The 23,138-nt window shown below is 39.2% G+C and overlaps 1 protein-coding gene and 1 long non-coding RNA gene across 2 annotated transcripts in view; one reads left to right on the forward strand and one right to left on the reverse strand.

The window, feature by feature from the left end:
• On the reverse strand, window positions 1-8,192 carry LOC127567372 (synaptotagmin-4-like). The gene is made up of 4 exons (XM_052010221.1): window positions 7,456-8,192; window positions 5,651-6,486; window positions 4,485-4,605; window positions 1-3,925 (listed from the first exon to the last, which is right to left on the reverse strand). The coding sequence occupies exons 1-4, from the start codon at window positions 7,487-7,489 to the stop codon at window positions 3,612-3,614; spliced, it is 1,305 nt and encodes a 434-aa protein (XP_051866181.1). The 5' UTR covers window positions 7,490-8,192; the 3' UTR covers window positions 1-3,611.
• The window catches only part of LOC127567374 (uncharacterized), a 24,218-nt gene continuing 8,851 nt past the window's right edge, over window positions 7,772-23,138 (forward strand). Inside the window, exons 1-2 of the long non-coding RNA XR_007955867.1 lie at window positions 7,772-7,785; window positions 9,197-9,287. This is a non-coding gene — a long non-coding RNA (uncharacterized LOC127567374). The remainder of the gene's footprint in view (window positions 7,786-9,196; window positions 9,288-23,138) is intronic.

Genomic DNA, 23,138 nt, shown 5'->3' on the forward strand with positions numbered 1-23,138 from the left:
TCAATTTCTATAGTGCTTTATTCTTTTTTAACACACACAAAACACAGGGGCACAAGACCGCAGCAGAATGGCAACATTTTCTCAAATTGTTTTAAAGTTTAGATTGAAAAAAAACTTGTGCACCATAATCTTACATCAACAGCACAAAGTATTAAATACAATTGTCGCCAGTAATTTACATTACTACCACAATATGTGAATGTGCGCATTCTTTTAATTGATTGTAAACACGTTGTAATGCAACATACAAAACATATTACGTATACAGATTTACACCGCATAGTTATATATAATTTTGTCACCATTTAATGCTGGAGTTTTTGAGTAAGTAATTTGCGGCACATCAGCATTTCAAACCACACACAGTTACATCTTTCAGAATTATTCAAAACTATTTTACAAAAATTACAACTGCAATTGCAATGCTTTGAACAATGTAAACTGAAAATTTGGTGATGTGAAAAATTTCTAATTCATTGGGGTAAAAGTACTTAATGTACTTCTGGAAAGTGAAATCAAATTAAAACAAATTGTACACACATCTTACAGATATGTTAACAGTTCCAAAACTGTAAGACAAATTTGCAGTTACTCTAACTAGTTGTTCAAAAGTGGTTGTTCTATGATTTTGCTGAGTTCATAAGTTCTTTGATATGTTGATTGAAGATTTACCAGCACATTACTGCTCTGAATATATATATATATATGTATATTTTGCCAAAATTGTGCATTTGTTCATAGATCTGTGTCATTTGAAGAAAATTGACTTTATTTGACAACGAACAACAATTTCGATTTAATGTTCTAGCTTGATTACATTCTATCCTGGTGCATTAAATTAAAAGAGGAGAAACTACAAAAATAACAGAAATCCCTTAAATTGCACAAATACCAATAGAACTTATGATTACTGATGCGGCTTCAGGCAGACTTATCTTTTCCCATGTGGTGAGACTTTAAATCCCATCCTGCATAGTAATGAATAGGCATGCTAGCACAAGGTCTTCAGCATATCATGATATAGTTCCAGATGGCTGGAACATGGTAACATTTCTTTATGCATTGCCTCAGATTCAGTTTGATCAATTCAAATCTTGCCAAGCCAAATTCATCTGTGCTAAAATGTTCATCTGAACAATTGTAAACACAACCACTTACTCCTATACTACAAAAGTATATTTTATCTAACATTTCCCTCTACGTTTGTTCTACAAAATGCATATAATGTTACCCTACAGGTCACCTTTTCACAAAGTATTCCTAATCCCCAAAGTGAGCCTGGTTTGATCTGTCCATCAAAAGATAAGAAATTTGGTCTCTGGCAGTGTGCGTGCCCAAAAGCAGCTTAAAGATATTTGGAGACCTTTTTTCTTTTTTTTAAAAAAAGACAAACATACAATGCTAAACATAACAATAGGATGGAAGCCATATATAGTAAACATAAATGGCAACATATGGTAACTCAAAATTTGATCCATTAAGATTTAAAGTGAAGAGATCAATAATGGTACTGAGTGCTCATTAATGTTTCAAGCAATGATTTTTCCTGGAACTATAAGGATCAGTGACAGAAAAAAAATCCAATTCACTAAATGCATTGACATTCGAGATCAAATAGCATTCTGAAAGCTATAATCACTTTTTTCACATTCTGTCTAGTTTACTTTATAGAAACTAATGATTTTTAAGTCACATTCTGTTCCTGCATCTTTTAGGGTTGCATCAATAGTACACTTAATCATTAAATATATTACAAGCTCTCCTACACCTGTCACCGAGATTAGTTTAAAGCAACGTGCATAATAAATGCATGGTTCACAAAGCATTTACACATGATTTACACAAGCTGGATGACTATATACTGTAGTTTCTGACTGGAACAAAATGAGATCATATTTATGACAACATGTTCAACCTGAAGCTATAAAGGGTAGGCAAAACTAAGTTATTCCTTTCTTTCAGCGGCCTACCTTTCAAATGAATTTGCTCTGAACTTAAAACCTCACTTACATCAAATATAACGACATTATCTGGAAAAAATATTGGAGAGGATTTGTCACAATTCAATCCATGGAGAAACATTATGATGTAATTAAAACCACTCCAACATTGATATAGTTTCCTTTTAAAACTGGGATGTAAACAAAAATGTTTGATGAAAATAAAATGTATGAAATGTAGTGGGAAATAAATATATCCTGACTATGGTGCTGACCATCTTTCCTTCAGTTTTGTCCTCATGGGTCTTCAGGTCAGCCCCCTTAGGATATCTAACATATGCCACGACTCTTCACTGTGTACTTACTTCATTCTGCAGTGCTATGAAGCTTTGGCAAAGGCAGGAAAAAAAAACATTATTTTTCCTTTGTACATTGAATAATTTAGTGAGTTTAATCTGCATCTATTTTTAATCACTTTTTTTCCCAAATTGTTTATTTCTATGGCATCAAGAAATAGCGAAGAAAAAGATTTTGCAATTAAATGAATAATATTATGGTGTTAGTATGCGATTGGACCCCAGTTACAGCTGCTATGTAGATGGCACTATTTACATATATGCCCAGAACAAAGTATCAAAGTGTATAAATGCTAGTGCATTTAAAAGCTCCAAAGGTCTGAAAATGGATGTGACTATAATATAAATTCTCTCAGTATGATTTGCCATTCTTCATGTTGTCAGTTATTCAAGACATCTCAATTTATTAACAACAAGTGTTTTTTTTTGGTAAATACTGTGCTTCTTGCAGGGAGAGAGTTTAGAGCTATAAATGGAACACATTTGATGTTAGGTATGGAGCACTGATATCAAGCAATGCTAGGTCAAATGCATTTCAACTTACTGAAAATTTCACTCCACACTACTTTTATTTCAACCTTAGGAAAGAACTGCAAAAATGAGTTTTTTTTAATCATTGGCCACATGAATAATATATCCATCTACACCTGTGGTCTTTTTGAATGACAATGATAACTTGATTTCAACTATCGTCAAATTGGTGGTGTTTTGTATATTGGGTCATTGGTGACTGGAAATTGATTCCTCTTACATAAAACTTTTGACATTAGCCATTAGAGAAGAGTTTCACTTCACCAGTTTAGGTAAGTTTGAAAAGCAACAAAGCCATTGTGCCACCTGGACTCTTCCCCTCCAATATATTTGAACATTAAGGCAACACATAATCTGCTTCATTTTCAGCTTCTTGAGCTACAAACATTAGAATGGCTTTACTTCAAATATCTTCAGTTCACTGAAAGTGTTACCGGTTTCCACTGCAAAAGGTATCTGCAAATTCTAAATACTCCTTTCAAACTTACATCCTAAAAGTTTAATCCCCAGAAACAAACTCCCTAATGTGAACAGCCACACAAAATGCGGACATACATGCCTACCCATTCTACTAGCTACCTTGAATTTCTTAAAATTGTTAGCAAACAAGAGAGCAATGCCACTTCATCTTATACAGTACAGATCACAATATTTACCACAATCTGATGTACAAATTATGTATATTAAGTATAAATTGAAAATTCTTCAGAAAGGCTTTGGGTTGGTTAATGCACAGCTTGTTCTTTGCCTATCAAACAATAAAGTCCAACCCTCCATTTGGATGCTAACCATCACTCAGGCAATGCCATTTGGCAATTTGTCGCCTTGGGTGCTCACAGATCTCCCTCCAATGCTCTCCTACAGTCCCTTCTACTGATGTTCCCAGCACTAGGCGCCCAATGATTTCATTCTTCATCATTCTATCAAAATCGATGACCAGAAACTCGACGCTGATGTTTTCAATCCCCTCACATGGAATGTCAAAGACAAAGAGCTCATTAAAGACTGGATTTAGAGTGCACTTCTTAACATGGGTCTTTTTCTTTGATATTCGTTTCTTATCATGGTACAAGTTGACTTTCACATAAGGGTCAGCAGCTGGCAAAATAAAAACAAGAGAATACAGTTGTTTTAACTTTTCAAATTATACTTTTCACCCTTTCATTTGAATATATGTTGTAATTACAGAAGATTTGAATTGCAATTACTTGCAAGTAATCACAATTAAATCATAAAATGCTGGAAATACCCAACAGGTCATGCAGCATCTGCAAAGAGAGAAATCTCATCAAAACTGCTCATCAACTTGAAACATTGAATCTGTTTCACAGATGTTGCCTGATGAATAATTCCAGAATTTTCTTTTACATTCAATGTCTTCCATAAGCAAGACTGTGCAACTGCATGTAATTAAACTGTCTTATAATAGGCTATGCATTGTAAAACTAAAATTATAAAATAAATATTCCATTCACATATATAAAACATTCTTTGCATATGTGTGCATTCTGTGAAAAGCTTTGTATTTAATCAAAGATAATAAATACATATGAGGATAGATACTCAGATGCATGGATGTAGGGTTAGACTGATTAATGGGTCTGATTTTTCTTAGCTCCAGCTGTACTATTGCTGGTAACCCTATTTGGATAATTACCTGATAATCCAGACACATCATTTTTCGGCAGATGGCGAGCTTTTAGTACAACAACAGTCAGGGTGTTGGTGGTAGATTGATAGCAAAGGGACACTAATAATTCTCCACGACCCACTGATTTCTGTGAATGAACAAAAGAAGACACATGAACAGACTTTCAGAAACATGCTGTTATCACTGCACAGTAGATCTCCTCACTGCTCTTTGTCATGGCACCTTACAGGGGACAAAAAGATTATCCAACACTGGCCTTGATACCTTATTACCCACTATTAGAATACCTCTCTTTTGGAAAATATCTCCATTTAGAAAATTAAAGAGGTAATTATCAGCAGGCTACTTTGTAATTGTTGCTTTATGCTAAAGCTAGACAATTTTTGCTGCATATATTTTATTGAGTGATATTAGTGTTATTTGATATATGCTATACAATACGAATCTCTCTTAAATAATTGTTCTTTTTAGTGTCCAATACAGAAAGTGTCATTCCTCAGGCGTACTACTGATACTGTAATGTTGATATGGCACTTAGTCTGAGGCAGACGAATTCTGTCAAAGAAATAAGGGATTAGGTGAAGGCGGGAGTCTAGGCTGCAGGACAGAGGGCGGCATGGACCAGCTTGCTTCAACAGTCAGGTTTTATACCGTGAATTCTGTATTATTATTCCTTCCTAGATTGTTAAGTAAAGATCCAAATCATCGGACAGCAAATCTTCGGTTCGGGTCTTGGGACAGATATTGATCAACATTTAATTAAGGGTCATGTTTACAATAAGACTTTTATTGAAACTACTCTAATTAGAATGCTGCATAGGAAATAGGAGTCATCTTATTTTTATTAAATCAAATATATTATACTTCTATATCACAAACGATTACATATTATCTGCCTATAATCGTTTACAAAATTAGATTTAAATAAAGCCCAACTCTGATTTATGCGATTTGTCTCGGTTCGGTTTTCATGTTAATCCTTTAAAAAAATCCAGTCTTCCTGTACACCAGACGTCTGCCTCCGGGGCTAACCAAACCTCTCCCTTATCTCCATCAATAACTGATGAACTATCTTTTTCAATAAAACCCTGCAAAGCGCACATCGCATCTCGAATGGCAGCAAGAGCAGAACGCACCCCTCCACCCTACAAGAGGTCACTTCAAACATTTACCCGGCAGTTTCTCCTGGTGATGTCCCTGTTCATCTGCACTTTGCCTTCCGAGAGATTGATTCCTGCCATTGGCACCAGCACCTCGCCAATGACATCGTCTCTCGAAAACCGGTCAAAACTCAGCACTAGGAAGTGAAGAGACAGGTCCTGCACTTGGCTGTAGGGGATACCGTAAAAGGTGAACGTTTCGTCAAAAGCTGGGTCCAGGGTTTTCCTGAGGACGCGAGTTTTCACTCGATGCTTTTTGTCAGGCAAGATTGACATTTTAATGTAAGGATCAGACGTCATCGACTGCTCGTCCATGGCTGGCAGACCGTGAGCCTCGATAATGTTCACAAGCAACGCCTTCTTGTCGAAGTTATACTTTAAGGAGAACATCAAGGATCCCAGCTTGGGTTCACTGTTTTCCTCTTCAGAAGGTGCTAAGGACTTGTCCGAGATGGAGGTCTCGGATGATATACTGTCTTTCTCGCCTTCCGAGAAGGTCTTGGGGTGGACGCTCTCGATTTCTGGGGAGCTCCGGACTTTGCCGGGAGTTTTGGTGAAATTTCCATTCTGATCGCGGCTCTCCAGGTCCAAGTGGAGCGAGTTCTTTGGCAGTTTGTTTTTTGAAGACTCCTTGTCTTTAGGATCCGATTTGTCATCGGCTCCGAATTTCTTTTTGTTGCTAAGATTCTCGGGGTAAATGTCGACTCCCTTCAGCATGTGAACGAATTTATATGGAGGGGTTTTATTCGCTTTTGAAGACTTACGTTGACAGCAGATCCATGCAAACATGGACATCGTAACTATCAGGGCAAACGCACTGGCTATCCCTATAAGAGCGGGGACACCATCTAGAGAGAAAAATACATGTTCAATCAGAGTATTAATCAATTATAATTAAAGAAACAGTTATAAACTTCAATTGTAATATTATTAAGCCTGCACCCGTCAGATATTCCTGATTTGGATGTGACTTTTCAGACTGCAGCCCAAGAACTCAAATTGAATAAACTTGCATACCCGATGCAGAATATTAGTTGTTGAGAGTGTTTTTGAGCTAAATTGAAATTCGCAGCATTTTAATTAAAATGTCTATTCGGGAAGGAACTATAGACGAGATTATTTAAATCAATGTCATCTCACCACATTGTCTTATCATTATAACTGATAAACAGCGGCAGCTCTGGTTAATGTCTAATTAACAAGACGAATCCGTATGGATCCGATTAGCCAGACTCCAATTAGCGCTCCCTTCCTCAAACCTAAACCAACCCATCCTACTTTCACAAAGATGCAGATTTTTTTTTAAGTGGGCAAAACGAGCAAGTGAGATCGAGTAAAGTGAAGGGCGATCCGGAAACAGAGCAACGAGAGTCAAACAAATAAAAACTTCCAGGGAACAAGGGGCAGAGGAAAATGAGAGAAACTGAAACAGGTAATTGAAACACAGATTAGCTGAAACCTGCGGATTCAGGTTTACAATGAGGTGCAAGAATCCCGAATAAACGTTACAATCGGAATATTGCCATTCCTTTAATGGACAAAGTGCATCTGCGACTGTACTGTTTCCTGTGCAGTGTTGCCACCTTTGGGTGTTTATTTTTACTTTAGTGGTGGTCACAGCATATCTCTTGCTCCGGCTCAGACAGTCTTCACTAAGCCGGAGCAGGAGGAATGCTGTAACCGCCACCAGACCAGAAAAAAAATACACCCAAAGGTGGCCACACTGTACGAGAAACAACACAGTCACAGGATGTGATAGCCACATATCTGGAGAGAGAAAGCTTATCTGTAAAGATCCGCCCGAGGGATAAGCTTACCAAGGCTAGCCCCGATCTCCACAATCGGAGCCATGTCGATCCTTGCTCTATCCCTGGTGATGAAGAACGCAGCGCACAGATTTCCTCCTCTTCTGGTCCAATGGCTCAGTTTATTAATTACAATCTTGAAAAAAAATGTTTCCTGGGGCAGACGAGATGGGGGAGAAAGGTTGGTGGTGGAGTGGGGGGGTTATACTGTGCGGGAGATGAGCTGAAGCTCCGGCTCCGGCTGCTGCAGGTCTGAGGAGTCGCAAACACTGTGGACGTGGTTGGCTGGATGACGTCTTTCTGACGAAGCCCTGCCCGAGTTGAGCTCTTTTGGTCCCGAAGGTATTTAAATTCCTACCATCAGTTACGTTAAACGGCTGCAGTCTGAGTGGGATCAGCTCAGAGGACAGTCATGGGAGGGACCGCTTTTTTTTTGCGTCGTTCGCTTTCTCCTGGCCAGCAAGAACAGCAGAGTGGTGGGTGGGTGGGTGGCTAACCGGGAGAGGCTGACTCACGCCAGCTACACTGGCTGCTGCCTCACACTCGCTAAACGTGGGAGCTCGATCTCTGCACAAACGGACTGGCTGTCTGCTGCACTTTTATCTTCTGAGCAAATAATGCAGTGCCATCAAAGCACTTCAGATCTGATTTTAGTTCTGTCATGGTTAAAAGTTTTTTTTTGGAAGGGGAGCTATGAAACGATTAATTGACGCTGCATGCACTTCGGACAGACCCGGCACATTATCGAATATCCCAAAGGGGCGTAACCACCGCACTCCTGCTCCACTTTCATAACGGCATCAATTTAGTATTTTGCACTTGATCAGGGAATTAAGGATGGGCAATAATTATTGATATTTCCTCGTAAGAAGGCGAACACACACCATCTGCTGGTTAAAGTCATGCAATGAGTCAGATATTGCATTGACGCTGCGATATTTCATTCAGTCAGAGCCGACAAGGCGAGACCTCTATTACGCACGTCTAACTTCAGTACTGCAGTATGTTATGCTTCCCTCTTAAGGGTTCTTAAAATATTTCACATGCTCTATCGACCAGATATCTGAGTTAACACGAACTCTGATTTCCAGCTTTTTTTTACTTTTTATGGAATGCTCAAGCAGTACAATTCAGAATTAAACCCAGTCATATATTACTTTGAATTAATATTACAAAAAGAAGGAAACTTATAAATCCTTTCATTTTCGGTACTTGTAAAATAAAGGATGTGAAGTTCTGTCCCTATTAATTTAGAGATAATGAACAAATGAAACAGAATTCATTTTTTAAGGCACCTCCGCGGAATTAACTATATTTTATCAACGGATAATGTCTTAGTGGTGAAGTCACGGAGATGCATGACGTCAGGGACAAGTGTAATCTCAATGCCCAGTCAATGCCCAGTAATAGATTACTGCGAAACTCCAGAATTAGTTCCAGAATTACTGCTTAGGTGCGTCGGAAGAAACATATAAAAATAGAATTGTAACTATTCACATAAAGTATACGAAAACAATAAATATAACAATGCAAGCACATTTTCCTGCACGATATTTAAAATATTATAAGAAAATTGCACAACACTTGACTGTGTAGCAGACCCAGGACACAAAGGGATTTGCAGCAATTATTAAAAGTTACTGGTCAAGTTTATTTACAAATTGTGAGGAGATTCTAATTTGGATCATTTCGACACTGCGCGAGATTTTTTCATGTCCCCTAACATCCTCCGTATCGCGGAATTATGTTACAGAGTATAACTACTCACAGGAATAGAAGGGCGCTTTTATTTGGAGATGGATGCACTACTATTCCCAAGGGAATGAGGAAATTATCGACCGTAGGTGAGTGAAATGAACTCCCATGTTTCTGTTCGTTTTCTTGTTTATACACGTATATGTTTCCTTTTGCCCGGGCGTATCTCTCACACTTAGTCCTGTTTCTGGCAGCTGATGGCCAATGAGGTCCCTGGTGATATGTTCATAATTTGGTACAGTGATGTTGGAAATGATGGCGTAATACGTTCAATACTACAATCTGGATGACTAATTAACTTTGTATGAAACGCATTTTGTGAAATTTTGGCTGATATTGTTTGCACTGAAATGCTGAATAAGTGATTAAGGAGATCATTTCGTTTCTGGTGATAATTTATTACCATCATATTATTTGCTACAATGCTGCAATCAAAGTGATAACTCTCGTTTCAGAAGTGTTTGCGCCCATGAACAAAGTCTCTAACATGTTCAGCATCATTTTATGGTTGAAATAAACTATCAATTAAATCCTTGCCACTGGCAATCTCATTTTAGTGCCATGCCACGATAAATGAAAATGCTGTTGTACTCCTGGCGTTCCAAATATTAGCCCAGTAATACATTGACATGGGCACTCTCATGGTTTAAATGTGACACGATGGTCTCTTATTTGGCTTACGAAATAGTATCATTTTTTAAAATCCTTTCAGACTCCTTTCAATTAAACAACAAACAATCTGCTGGAGGAACTCAGCGGGTCAGGCGGCATCTGTGGAAGGAAAGCAATTGTCGACGTTGCAGGTCGAAACCCTGCATCAGGACAGAAGGTGGAGAGGCCTCTCCACTCGACTGTCAGTGCTGATGCAGGGTTTTGACCCAAAACGTCGACAATTCCTTTCCTTCCACGGATGCCGCTTGGCCTGCTGAGTTCCTCCAGCAGATTGGTTGATTCTCCGGATTCCAGCATCTGCAGTCTCTTGTGTCTTCTTTCAATCAAAGTTGGACTGGTGTTGATCAAGAACAATGTAACGCATCTCTTCCAAGAAGAGGGCCAGTTTGAACTGGTTTCATTGACACCACCACATCACTTGAAATTTCCAAGCCATCCTTATTGCTTTTTCCTTGATTTTGCTCCAGTGTTGGCCTCCTCATGGAGACCAGTGGTTGAGCACCAATTTCATGCAATTTTCCATTAGTTACATTGGGAACTCTGGGTGCTACGTATACAACAGGATGGGCTGAGCACATATTCAGTGACTTAATTCGGTTCAATGGAGAGGAATATCTGGGAAGAAGACAAGTAAGTTTCTGGCAATTTACATTTACTTGCATCAATATATTAACAAATGTATTCATTATCAACTCAAACATATTTTTGTACTTTGAGAGTCATAGAGTTATACAACACAGAAACAGGCCATTGGGCCCAACTTGTCCATGCTGACCACGTGACCTACCTGAGCTAACTATTATTAATGTTTTCTAATGTAGTAAGTATTTCAACCTTTAAAAATCTAGAAACATAATATCTTTAATTTCATGATATGATTAATTTTAATTGATTCTGAATATTTTTCAATATATTTGAATGTTACCTCTTTGACAACTTTGACAATAATTCCAGGTTTCCAGCTTTCAAGCCATTTCTGGGATCACCACATTCTGTTAACAATGAGAAGGCAATTTACTTCATTAATCAGAAGTTGGCTTCAGGACTTGCTCCAGATAAGTGTGAGTAGGGGACTAATATGTGTAAGTGGCTCACTGCTTACTGAGGCAAGCCAGACAGAGACAAACCATGAATCACATGGGATTATAGAGGCACAGAGCACGCTGACCACCGCGCACCCATTTTGCACTAATCCAACACTAATTCCATTTTATTCTACCCACATTTCCATCAACCCCTGCCCCCCCCCCCCCACTTTCTACCACTCACTTATACACCATCAGCATTTTACACTGGCCAATTAATCTGCTGACATCTTGACCTCACGCCGTTGGGATGTTGGAGAAAGTTGGAGGACCAGGAGAAAATCAACACTGTCATGGGGAGAACTTGCAAACTCCACACAGACTCATTGAACCCAGGTTGCTGGAGCTGTGAGGCATTAGCTTTTCTAGTTTTGCCATTGTGTCACCACTGATCTAGAATAAAGACCAGAAAATACAAACATTTTCAAAAATCATTTCAAAAAAGTAAGATACACAAGGATATTTGAACAGCCCTCCACCACTGCAGAGTCCACGATCACTTCAGGATGCACTTCTCAGAAGCACTTCCCAAACAAACCAGCTCCAACACCTCATGGACAAAGGCAGCAGATATGTTAGCCTTGTCCCAAATTCCCTTTCAAGACTTGCACCATCCTGATCTGGACTTGCAATGTTGTTTCTACATTGCTGCTGGGCCAAAACACTGGAAGTCCCTATCTAATGACATTGCAGAAATACCTTCATCACACTCAGTACAGTGATTCCTGGAGATAGCGCTCTCCACCTTCTCAAGGGCAATTAGAGTTGGGAAATAAATGCAAGTATTGCTGATGTTGCTCAAATCCTAAGAAGGCACAAACAAAATAAAAACCATAAAATGATGATAGTGATCTCCATTTAATTATTCTCCCCACATTTCCAATAAGGTAAATCAAAAAAAATGCAAATCCTTTAAAGTTTTAAGATTTACCTAATGTTTACGTAATTGTTAACAAAATAACACAGGCATATTAACTATCTAATTATCACTATATTATTGGAGCATTTTGGCTGAAAATAACAAAATGGCCATCAGAGGAAATGAGTAAATTCCTCATATTTACCTTAGATTTTAAATGAGTTTCTTTTGGCAATGTCATTAAAGGTGATTCCAGTCAGACACTGTTCTAGTTGTTATCTAGAGGTCACTAACAGCCTCAGTTAGCTCCAGCCTTGAAAAGGCACTTGCTATAAATCTGGGAAATTAGGGAGTGTAAATAAAGATAAGGTGGATGGGAGTCCTTTGTGTCATAACTAAAAATCATTAAATGATTGATTAATTTTGAGGTATCCATGATAATCTGTGGATTCTTGCACAGACAGAATGAAGGGAATACGTAAAAATTTGGATGTTAGAAAAGATATTTAAAAATTCAACATTGTTTGGCCATGCTCTCTTTAAATTTGAGAACTGTGTGTGACTTCCCTGTTAATTCACATTATGTTAAATGTGACAAAAAGTGTTTGTGTAATTATTAGTAGTAACAATTATCATTATGTGTGTGTAATTGTCATGATAATTTTCATTGTACCTTTAATTCCTGTGAATGTTAATAAGTGCCTTTGAACCCCATTGTCTGGTGGAATAACATATCAGAACAAGCATTTCCTAACAGTTAGTTAGTAAATCAAGATATTTCTGTAGCAGGCAAGAATGTGAAAGCTATTTTAGATATACAGCATATTCCAAATAAGTAAGTGGTACAATCAAATCAAGTTACAATCCATACATAGATCAATATTTAATTTCCAATAGTTGAGAAAATTTCTGCAATGGGAGCTGATTTACAGTGAACAATTTGAATACTTCGTAAAAGGAATGCACACATCACTTTAAAGCACGTGGAAGCAAATTCCATACATTGATGCTCCCTGTACATGCAACTAATACTCTATAAATTGCACAATGTTTAATGTTGTTCTGGATTATTTTGTCATGTTTAGATGATTTTTTATGCATGGAACAATGATGAATATTGCAGCAACTGGCACAAATCATCAACCTTGATAATAATATATGAATCACATTGATGCAATGTGTGGGTTTGAAGATTTCAGAAAGCTTTTTAATTATAAAGAGCATGAAGAGGATGAGTTCACCTTAAGAAACTTGATTCAAAGACGAGCTCACAAATGGAAGAACAATAAGTTAAAACTATAAGATCTTTGTCATAATATATGCAGCATTGGCAACAAGATAGATGAGTTCCAGCACAAATGGAAATAGATGGGTATGATCTGATGACCATTATAGACATGTGGTTGCAATACGAGTTCCCAAGGCTAGGAAATGAATATTCAGTGGTATTTGACATTTTGGAAGGATAGGCAGAAAGTGTAGGATTGTTAATAAATGATGAGATCACTAGAGTGGTGAGGAAAGATATTGACTTAGAAGCTCACGCAGAGGATTCAGTTTGGGTGGAGTTAAGAAATAGTGAGGGCTAGAAGTCACTACTGGTATATCGACCACTAGCAGAGCTTGTATTGTAAGACAGAGAATTACTGAGCAACTACACAAGGCTTAAAAGAAGGTACTGCAATAATAGAACCATAGAACCATACGGCACAATACAGGCCCTTCAGCCCACCATGTTGTGCCACCCTTCAAACCACACCTAAGACTATCTAACCCCTTCCTCCCACATATCCCTCTAACTTAAGTTCCTCCATGTGCTTATCTAACAATCTCTTGAACTTGTCCAACGTATCAGCCTCCACCACCACCCCAGGCAGCGCATTCCATGCCCCAACCACTCTCTGGGTGAAATACCTCCCTCTGACATCACCCTTGAACTTCCCACCCAATACCTTAAAACCATGTCCTCTTGTTTTGAGCACTAGCGCCCTGGGTAAGAGGCGCTGGCTGTCCACTCTATCTATTCCTCTCAATATCTTGTATACCTCTATCATGTCTCCCCTCATCCTCCTTCTCTCCAATGAGAACAGCCCCAGCTCCTTTAGCCTCTCTAGTCCAGGCAGCATCCTGGTAAATCTCCTCTGCACCCTTTCCAACGCCTCCACATTCTTCCTGTAATGAGGTGACCAGTACTTCACACAGTACTCTAAGTGTGGCCTAACCAGAGTTTTGTAAAGCTGCATCATCACTCTGCAGCTCGTAAACTCGATCCCATGACTTATGAAAGCTAACATCCCATAAGCTTTCTTAACTACCCTATCCACCTGCGAGGCAACTTTCAGTGATCTGTGGATATGAACCCCCCAGGTCCCTCTGCTCCTCTACACTACCCAGAATCCTGCCAGTTACCTTGTACTCTGCCTTGGAGTTTGTCCTTCCCAAGTGTACTACCTCACAATTCTCTGGATTGAACTCCATCTGCCACTTCTCAGCCCAGCTCTGCATCCTATCAATATCCCTCTGTAAGCTTCTACAGCCCTCCACACTACCCACAACACCACCAATCTTTGTGTCATCTGCAAACTTGCTAACCGAGCCTTCCACCCCCTCATCTAAGTCGTTAATAAATATCACAAAAGGTAGAGGTCCCAGAACCGATCCCTGTGGGACACCACTAGTCACAGCCCTCCAATCCGAATGCACTCCCTCCACCACAACCCTCTGCTTTCTACAGGCAAGCCAATTTTGAATCCACATGGCCAAGCTTCCCCAGATCCCTTGGCCTCTGACTTTCTGAAGAAGCCTACCATGCAGAACCTTGTCAAACGCCTTACTAAAATCCATGTAGACCACATCCACTGCACTACCCTCATCAATCTTCCTGGTCACCTCCTCAAAGAACCCTATCAGGCTTGTGAGGCAAGATCTCCCCTTCACAAAGCCATGCTGGCTGTCCCTAATCAGTCCATGTTTCTCCAAATGCTCACGGATCCTTTCTCTTAGAATCCTTTCCAACAGCTTACCCACCACAGATGTAAGGCTCACTGGTCTGTAATTCCCTGGACTATCCCTACTACCTTTTTTGAATAAGGGGACAACATTCACCACCCTCCAATCCTCCAGTACCATCCCCGCTGATAACGAGGACTCAAAGATCCTAACCAACAGTTCAGCAATCTCCTCCCTCGCCTCACGAAGCAGCCTGGGGAATATTCTGTCAGGCCCCGGGGACTTTTCTGTCCTAATATTTTCTAACAACTCCAACACATCCTCTCTCTTAATATCTACATACTCTAGAACATTACCCTCACTTGCACTGTTCTCAGCATCATCAACACCCCTCTCCTTGGTGAATACTGAAGAGACGTATTCATTGAGAACCTCACCCACTTCCACAGCTTCCAGGCACATCCTCCCACCTTTGTCTTTAATCGGACCTACCTTTACCCTAGCCATCCTTCTGCTCTTTACATACGAGAAAAAAAGCCTTGGGATTCTCCTTAACCCTACTCGCCAAAGCCTTTTCATGTCCCCTTCTCGCTCTCCTCAGCCCTTTCTTAAGCTCCTTCTTTGCTACTCTATATTCCTCACGAGCCCTGTCCGATCCTTGCTGCTTACACCTTATGTATGCTGCCCTCTTCTTCCTAACTAGTTGTTCCACCTCTCTCGTCACCCATGGTTCCTTCACCCTACCATTCCTTCTCTGCCTCACCGGGACAAATTCATCCCTAACATCCTGCAAAAGATCCCTGAACATCGACCACATCGCCATAGTACATTTCCCTTCAAAAATGTCACCCCAATTTACACTCCCAAGTTCTCCTTCGCCTTCCCCCAATTAAATATCTTCCTGTCCTCTTTGCTCCTATCTCAGTCCATGACAATTCTAAAGGTTATGGAGCAATGGTCACTGTCCCCCAAATGCTCACCCACCGATAGATCTGTCACCTGACCTGGTTCATTACCTAAAACTAGATCTAATATGGCATTCCCTCTCGTCTGCCTGTCAACATACTACGTCAGGAATCCATCCTGGACACACTTAACATGGGCAGCTTTAATTATCATATAAATTGGACAAATAAAATTGACATAAATAGCCTTGAAGATGAGTTTATTGATATTAAGGAACCAAACAGGGATCAGGATATTTTTATCTGATATTGTGTAAAAAGGCAGGACTAATTATTGATCTCACACTAAAGGATCCTCTAGGAAGAGTGACCATAGCTCAGTAGAATTTCATGTTCAGTTTGAGTGAGAGAAACGGGTCTGAACCAAGTGTCCTAAATTTAAATGAAAATGATTACATCGGTATGAGGACAGAGTTAGCCAAAGTGGACTGGAAAAATAGATTAAAAAAGGTAAGAAGATAAATCAACAATGGCAGATACTTAAGAAGAAATTTCATAAGTTTCACCAAATGTATATTCTGCTGAGGAGGAAAGTCTCTACAAGAGGGATGGACCATCTGTGGCAAACTAAGGAAGTTATGGATGGTAGAAAGTGGAAAGAAAAGGCGTACAATGTTGCAGTGGTAAGTGGTTGGCCAGACTACTGGAAATATTCAGAAACCAGGAACAGATGACGAAGAAAATTATAAAGCGGGAGGAGATAGAGGAAGAATGAACTAGCAAATAATATAAAAATAGAGAGCAGGAGCTTCTACAGGTTTTCTGGTTGGCTGCCGGTCACTAGTGGTGTTCTGCAGGGGGACTAGTGGTGTTCTGCACGTTGTATGTTAACGATCTGGATGACAGAATTGATGGCTTTGTGGCCAAGTTTACGAATGGTACAAAGATAGGTGGAGGGGCAGGTAGTGTTGAGGAAGCAGGGAGTTTGCAGAAGGACTTGGACAGGTTGAGAGAATGGACAAAGAAGTGGCAGATGGAATACAGCGTAGGGAAGTGTGTGGTGCATGCACATTGGTAGACAGACTAAAGACACAGGCTATTTTCTAAATGGGGAGAGAACTCAGAAATCGGAGGTGCAAAGTGACTTGGGAGTCCCAATGCAGGATTCCCTAAAGGTTAACTTGCAGGTCGAGTCAGTAGTAAGGAAGGCAAATACAGTGTTAGCGTTCATTTCGAGAGGACTAGAATATAGAAGCAAGGATGTAATGCTGAGGCTTTATAAGGCATTGGTCATACCATATTTGGAGCATTGTGAGCAGTTTTGGGCCTCATATCTAAGGCAGGATGTGCTGGCATTGGGGCAGGTCCAGAGGAGGTTTACGAGAATGATCTTGGGGGTGAAAGGGTTAACGTATGAGGAGTGTTTGATGGCTCTGGGCCTGTAGTCACTGAAGAATGAGGGGGGACCTCATTGAAACCTACCAAATATTGAAAGGCCTGGATACAGTGGATGTGGAGAGGATGCTTCCAGTAGTGGGGGTGTCTAGGACCAAAGGGCACAGCCTCAGAATAAAAGGACGTTCCTTGAGAACTAAGATGAGGAGAAATTTCTTTATCCGGAGTGTGGTTAATCTGTGGAATTCATTGCCACAGACGGCTGTGGAGGCCAAGTCATTGGGTATATTTAAAGCGAAGGTGGATAGGTTCTTGATCAGTAAGGGCATCAAAAGTTATGGGGAGAAGGCAGGAGAATGGGGTTGAGAGGGAAAAATAAATCAGCCATGATTGAATGGCGGATCAATGGGCTGAATGGCCTAATACTGCTCCTATGTCTTATAATTCCAAGCAAACTCATCTCCAAACACCTAGACCTGGGACTCAACACCTGCCTTTGCAACTGGATCCTTCCTGCCCAATAGACCGCAATCAGTAAAGATGGGCAGCAACACCTCTGCCATGATTATCCTCAACGCTGGTCACAAGGCTACGTCCTCAGCCCCCTACTCTACTCCCTTTACACTCACAACTGCATGACCAGATTCTTCTCTAACTCCATCTTCAACTTTGTAGATGACACCACTATAGTGGGCCGTATCTCAAATAACGATGAGTTGGAGTACAGGAGGGAGATAGAGAGCTTAGTGACATGATGTCATGACAACAACCTTTCCCTCAATGTCAGTAAACAAAAGAACTAGTCATTAACTTCAGGAAGGGGGGTTGTGCACATGCTCCTGTCTACATCAATAGTGCTGAGGTTCAGAGGGTTGAGAACTTTAAGTTCCTAGGAGTGAACATCACCAATAGCCTGTCCTGGGCCAAACACATTGATGCCATGGCCAAGAAAGCTCACCAGTGCTTCTCCTTCCTCAGGAGGCTAAAGAAATTTGTCATATCCCTATCAACCCTTAACAATTTTTATCGATACATCATAGAACGCATCCTATCCAGATGCATCATGGCTTGGTATGGCAACTGCTCTACCCGAAGCTGCAAGAAGCTGCAGAGAGTTGTGGACACAGCTTAGCACATCACAGAAAACAGCCTCCCCTCCATGGACTCTGTCTCTACTTCTTGCTGCCTCTGTAAAGCAGCCAGCATTATCAAAGACCCCACCCACCCCAGACATTCTCCCTTCTCCCCCCTCCCATCGGGTAGAAGATACAAAAGTCTGAAAGCACGTATCAGCAGGCCCAAGGAGAGCTTTTATCCCACTGTTATATACTTTTGAATGGTTCCACAGTACAATAAGGTGGACTCTTGACCTCATAATCTACCTCATTATGGGCCTTGCACCTTATTGTCTACCCACACTGCACTTTCTCTGTAACTTTAGCACTTTATTCTGCACTCTTATTGTTTTTTACTTGATACCTCAATGCACTGTTGTAATGAATTGATCTGTATGAATGGTATGCAAGACAAGTTTTTCACTGTACCTCAATTCATGTGACAATAATAAACCAATTTATCAATTTACCAATAGCTGAACCTTTAGAAAATCATAAGACAATCGAGTAGAGTAAATATGGTTTAGTGAAATGGAAGATGTGTTTGACAAATTTGCTGGAGTTGTTTGAGGATGTAACAAACAGTGGAAGTAAAGGGGAACCAGTAGATATAGAGTGTTTGGAATTTTAGAGGCATTCAATAAGGGTATGGATGAGCGTATTGAGTGTGCAAGGAGTTGGCAGATGGAGTATAATGTGGTAAACTGTGAAGTTATCCACTTTGGAAGGAAGAATAAAAATGCAAATTATTATTTAAACAAAGTGAGACTACAAAGTCATTGATGAGGTAGGTGGAGGGGTGGGGTGGGGGTTGTGCTCCCAGTGTATGAAATGCAAAATATTAGCATGCAGGTACAGTAATCAGGAAGAGTAACAGAATTCTGGCATTCTTTGCAAGAGATATGGAGTAAATAGAGTTGAGAAGTGAAATGCAACTTTACAAGTGAGTCTGCACATGGCGTAATGCACACAGTTTTGATTTCCATATTTAAGGAGGGATGTGATTGTTTTGTAGGCAGAGATTCACTTGGTTGATTCCTGCTATGAGGATCGATTGAGAAAGTTGGCTCTCTACTTACTGGAGTTTAGAAAAATTAGTTGTGACATTATTGAAACAAATAAGATCCTTAGAGGGAATAACAGGGTTGCTGCTGAGAGGATGTTTCCCCATTGGGGGTATCAAAAACTAAGGAGCATAGTTTCAGAATAACAGGTTAACTATTTCAGATGGAACTAAGGAATTTCTTTGTTCAAAGGGTTGTGAATCTTTGGTATTCTCTACACCAGAGAACTGTGCATGCGGAGTCAATGAATATATTCAAGGCAAAGAATGAAGGATGCTTCAAGTAAAAAGAAGTTAAGGGGTATGGGGCAAGTGTGGGGAAGTGGTTGTGAGGTCAGTACTGAATGTGCCTAGATCTTTTTGAGCAACGGAGCAGGTTTAAGGGACCGACTATACCTAATGCTGTTTTTTATGTTCTTGAAACTGGAAAACAAATACGTGAGAAATAATATCCAGCATTTTTTTTTGTTTTTATTCTTTTCTAACTGCCCTCACTCACCTATTAATTAGATGGCACCAAAAGTGTTGTGTCAGCTGGACAATTTTAGTTTGCACACTGTCACCACATTCGATCTGCTCCCGCCACTCCTCCCCCTTCCTGCGACTTAAAACATCAGTTCTGATTAGGAGCTGTTGACTTGAAATTTTAACTCTCCACAGTTGCTGCCTGACCTGCTCTGTACATTTGGCATTTTCTGTTCTTATTTCAGATTTCCAGCATCTGTTTTTCTTCATGAGAAAAATAAATATCTTCCACCTCATCTAGAGAAATATTGCAGAAAAATAAAATATTAATAGTGTGTCAAATGATACGTGCCTTGCTGTAATTTAAGCTATTGAAATCTGAAGTGACAACGTATAATGACTAAATGGTGCATATGAAAAACAAAGCCAGTACACAGTAGTAATTTTGTCTGAGGCATAAGCATTAGGTGGAAAGATAAAAGCTAACAATAAAACAGCATAATATAATATTAATGTCTACTCTGTAGTGGGAATAGATTACTAGAGGTACAACTTATTAGCATATATTATTGCATAACTACATTTTGCCTATCCTTTTCTGTTTATGCCTTTGTAAGTAATTATACACCAAACTTTGACCATCTATATCTATGACTTGAATGAAACGGCCATATGTACTGGAGCCAAATTTGCTAAGATGGATGGGTTAGCAGGTTGTGAGGAAGACACACAGAACCTGCAAAATTACATCAATAGGTGAAATGAGTGGGCAAGAAGTTGGCAGATGGAATATGATGTTAAAAAAATGTGATGTTAGCCACTCTGGAAGGAAGAATGAAAATGAAAATTGTTAATGAAATGAGACCACAGAGTAATCAGGGAGATCCCAACAATTAGAAGGTGATCCTCAAAATGATGCTTAAGAGGGAGAGGAGTATTTTGATTTAAGGCAAAATGGAAAAAAAACTATTGTGGTAAGATTTTAAGATAATTCAGTGGAGCTTTGGATGGCTAATCCAAGCGCAAGAATTGTTGATTTTGCATCAATACGATGTCAGACTGTTTGGAGAGATCATCTGTACATTTTAACCAAATGTCAATATATTGTACAGTCTTGGTACATCAGTGCATATTTGAATGTTCACAGATTGACAAGACTATTATCCATGGTCTGCTTAGACAGCCCCATATCCCTTTTGTCAAGACTGGCATTTTACAAGTTTGTTGGAGCTTCAACAAATGCCTGGTGTAACTGGGACATATTTGTGGTAACCCAAGAAAGATCATTTTGAGAGTGTGTCAAATGTAACTGCTTTTCTCTGACTCAGTAATACTCTGGTTAAATCACTTGATTTTTGCCAGGGTAATATCTGTTCAACAGCTATAAATGATCCTTCATTATCAGTGAATTCATTGTCAAATTGCTGTCCAACAAGATTACTGTTGTCTCTTAAAAGGCATAATGGAAAGAAGGATTTCATACAATTTAGAGCATGATAATGCACACACACTGAGAATGATGAAAGCCTGCTGCACACCCCATGAAGTCTGACCATGATTTACACCAGTATATTTACAGCAAATCTTCCGAAGTGTTGCAGAGTCTCTATACTTAACAAAATGCTTAAGTACATAGTGTTGCAGCTACTATTGCTGTAATTTGCAGTTGTTTAGCAAGGAAATGAACATTTTAAAATCGAGAAATAAGATCATTATCAGCAAGCAAATCAGCATTCTTATCAACTTGAATATCATAAGTCTGTCTTTCCTCATAACCTGTGAAGTGAGGCCATCATTGACTTATTCTTTATACCAGTTTATACCAATAATGTTTTTGCTGCCAGTGGTATTTAAGGCTATAACTAGCAAAACTAATTATGGCTAAATCTATGAAAAATCAATTAATGTTCGGACATAAATTATATATTAAATTCCAACATGCTAAGAATTCTTTTGTTAGATAGTAACAAACTCAGATTGAGATGCTACTAGTGATCAATTTTCAGATATATATCATTGTTTCTTTGGACAAACAGTTCGTGAATTGTGTATTTTAAGATGTAATCATACATAGAAATTTGATTTCAACATGGGGAATAATAATAGATTCTCTGCTCTTAATTCTCTGTTATATAATTGCTGCCATACTATGTGAACTTGTCAGGAGTAATATCACCATTTACATTAATCCTGAGTGGCCTTCTATGAAATACTTTGGAATATTTGGACAATGGTGCAGAGGAGTTCTGTAAATTTATTTGGGTTTATTCAGTAAAATAATAACATGGTAGTAAAAGAAGCATTAATTTATCTCTGCAAAAATGCATAAAAGTAATTCTCTTGAAGTCTGTAAGTATTATATGGTTCAGAGTTTTAACACTTACTGCAAAATTCAAGCCAATAAATAGGTTGGCCTATGTTGGTGTAACTGATCTCAAGCAGGGCACTGTGGATGTATTACAAAAAGCTTCATCAAACTCTTATCAGAGTGGGGGATCTCATTTCTAATTGCATTGCGGTGAAGGTTTTGGATGTCAGGATTTGGATGTCAGGCCCTGGTGAGTTATACCTAAAGATAGAAGGAAGAAAATAAGATGGAGGATGGTGTGGAAATCAAGTAAGTTGCTTTGTCCTGGATGGTGACAAGCACCTTGAGTATTATTAGAACTGCACTCATCCAAGCAAGTAAAACATTCCTAACATGCCTTTTTTATGGAGGAAAGGCTGAATGTGCAGAATTGAGTACAACCATGGGCTTATATTTATGCACATGTGGAACACCCATGACTGAGAATAAATTTCTCCCCCTTAGTTTCTGATCCATTAAGCAGGTTTCTATCCACATTACAATATTTTGTATTTTTTTGCAAGTTTTAATAGTAATAATTGTGGCACGTGGTTGTTTTTAATGTTTCAATTTACTTTTAATCCCATTGTTTACCCATAGAATTCCCTGTAACTTCATGCATACCTTTACTTTTTGGGATATGGTTCATACACTCCCCATCTTAAAAGTTAAGTTTCCCATTGCCCTTTTCATGAGCTTATTTGCTGTTAATAATGGGTTATTTTTCTTCTTATCTCACTGTGTCAGTCTATTTCTGCCCAGCATTAATTATTATTCTTTTCTATTCTTAAGTTGAGTCTGAGTTATCATTACTGGTTCCCAATTATTCTCATTGCATTTCAATTTTTCACACCAATTAGACTCTAAGAATTTGATCAAACAATATATCCGAGATTGATAAAAAGTACAAAATATTTTAGATGGAAGAAATCTGAAACAAATACAGATAATGCTGGAACTGGAATGTTGGCAATGTCTGTAGAAGGACAAACTTTGTTGACATTTCAGATCATTGGCCTATCATCAAATGTCAGTAGAAACTGCAGAAATGTAATAAATGCTCATGTGCTTTGGTTTCCCCAGAT

Source organism: Pristis pectinata, chromosome 2 (genome assembly GCF_009764475.1).
Source record: "Pristis pectinata isolate sPriPec2 chromosome 2, sPriPec2.1.pri, whole genome shotgun sequence".
NCBI classification, from domain to species: Eukaryota; Metazoa; Chordata; class Chondrichthyes; order Rhinopristiformes; family Pristidae; genus Pristis; species Pristis pectinata.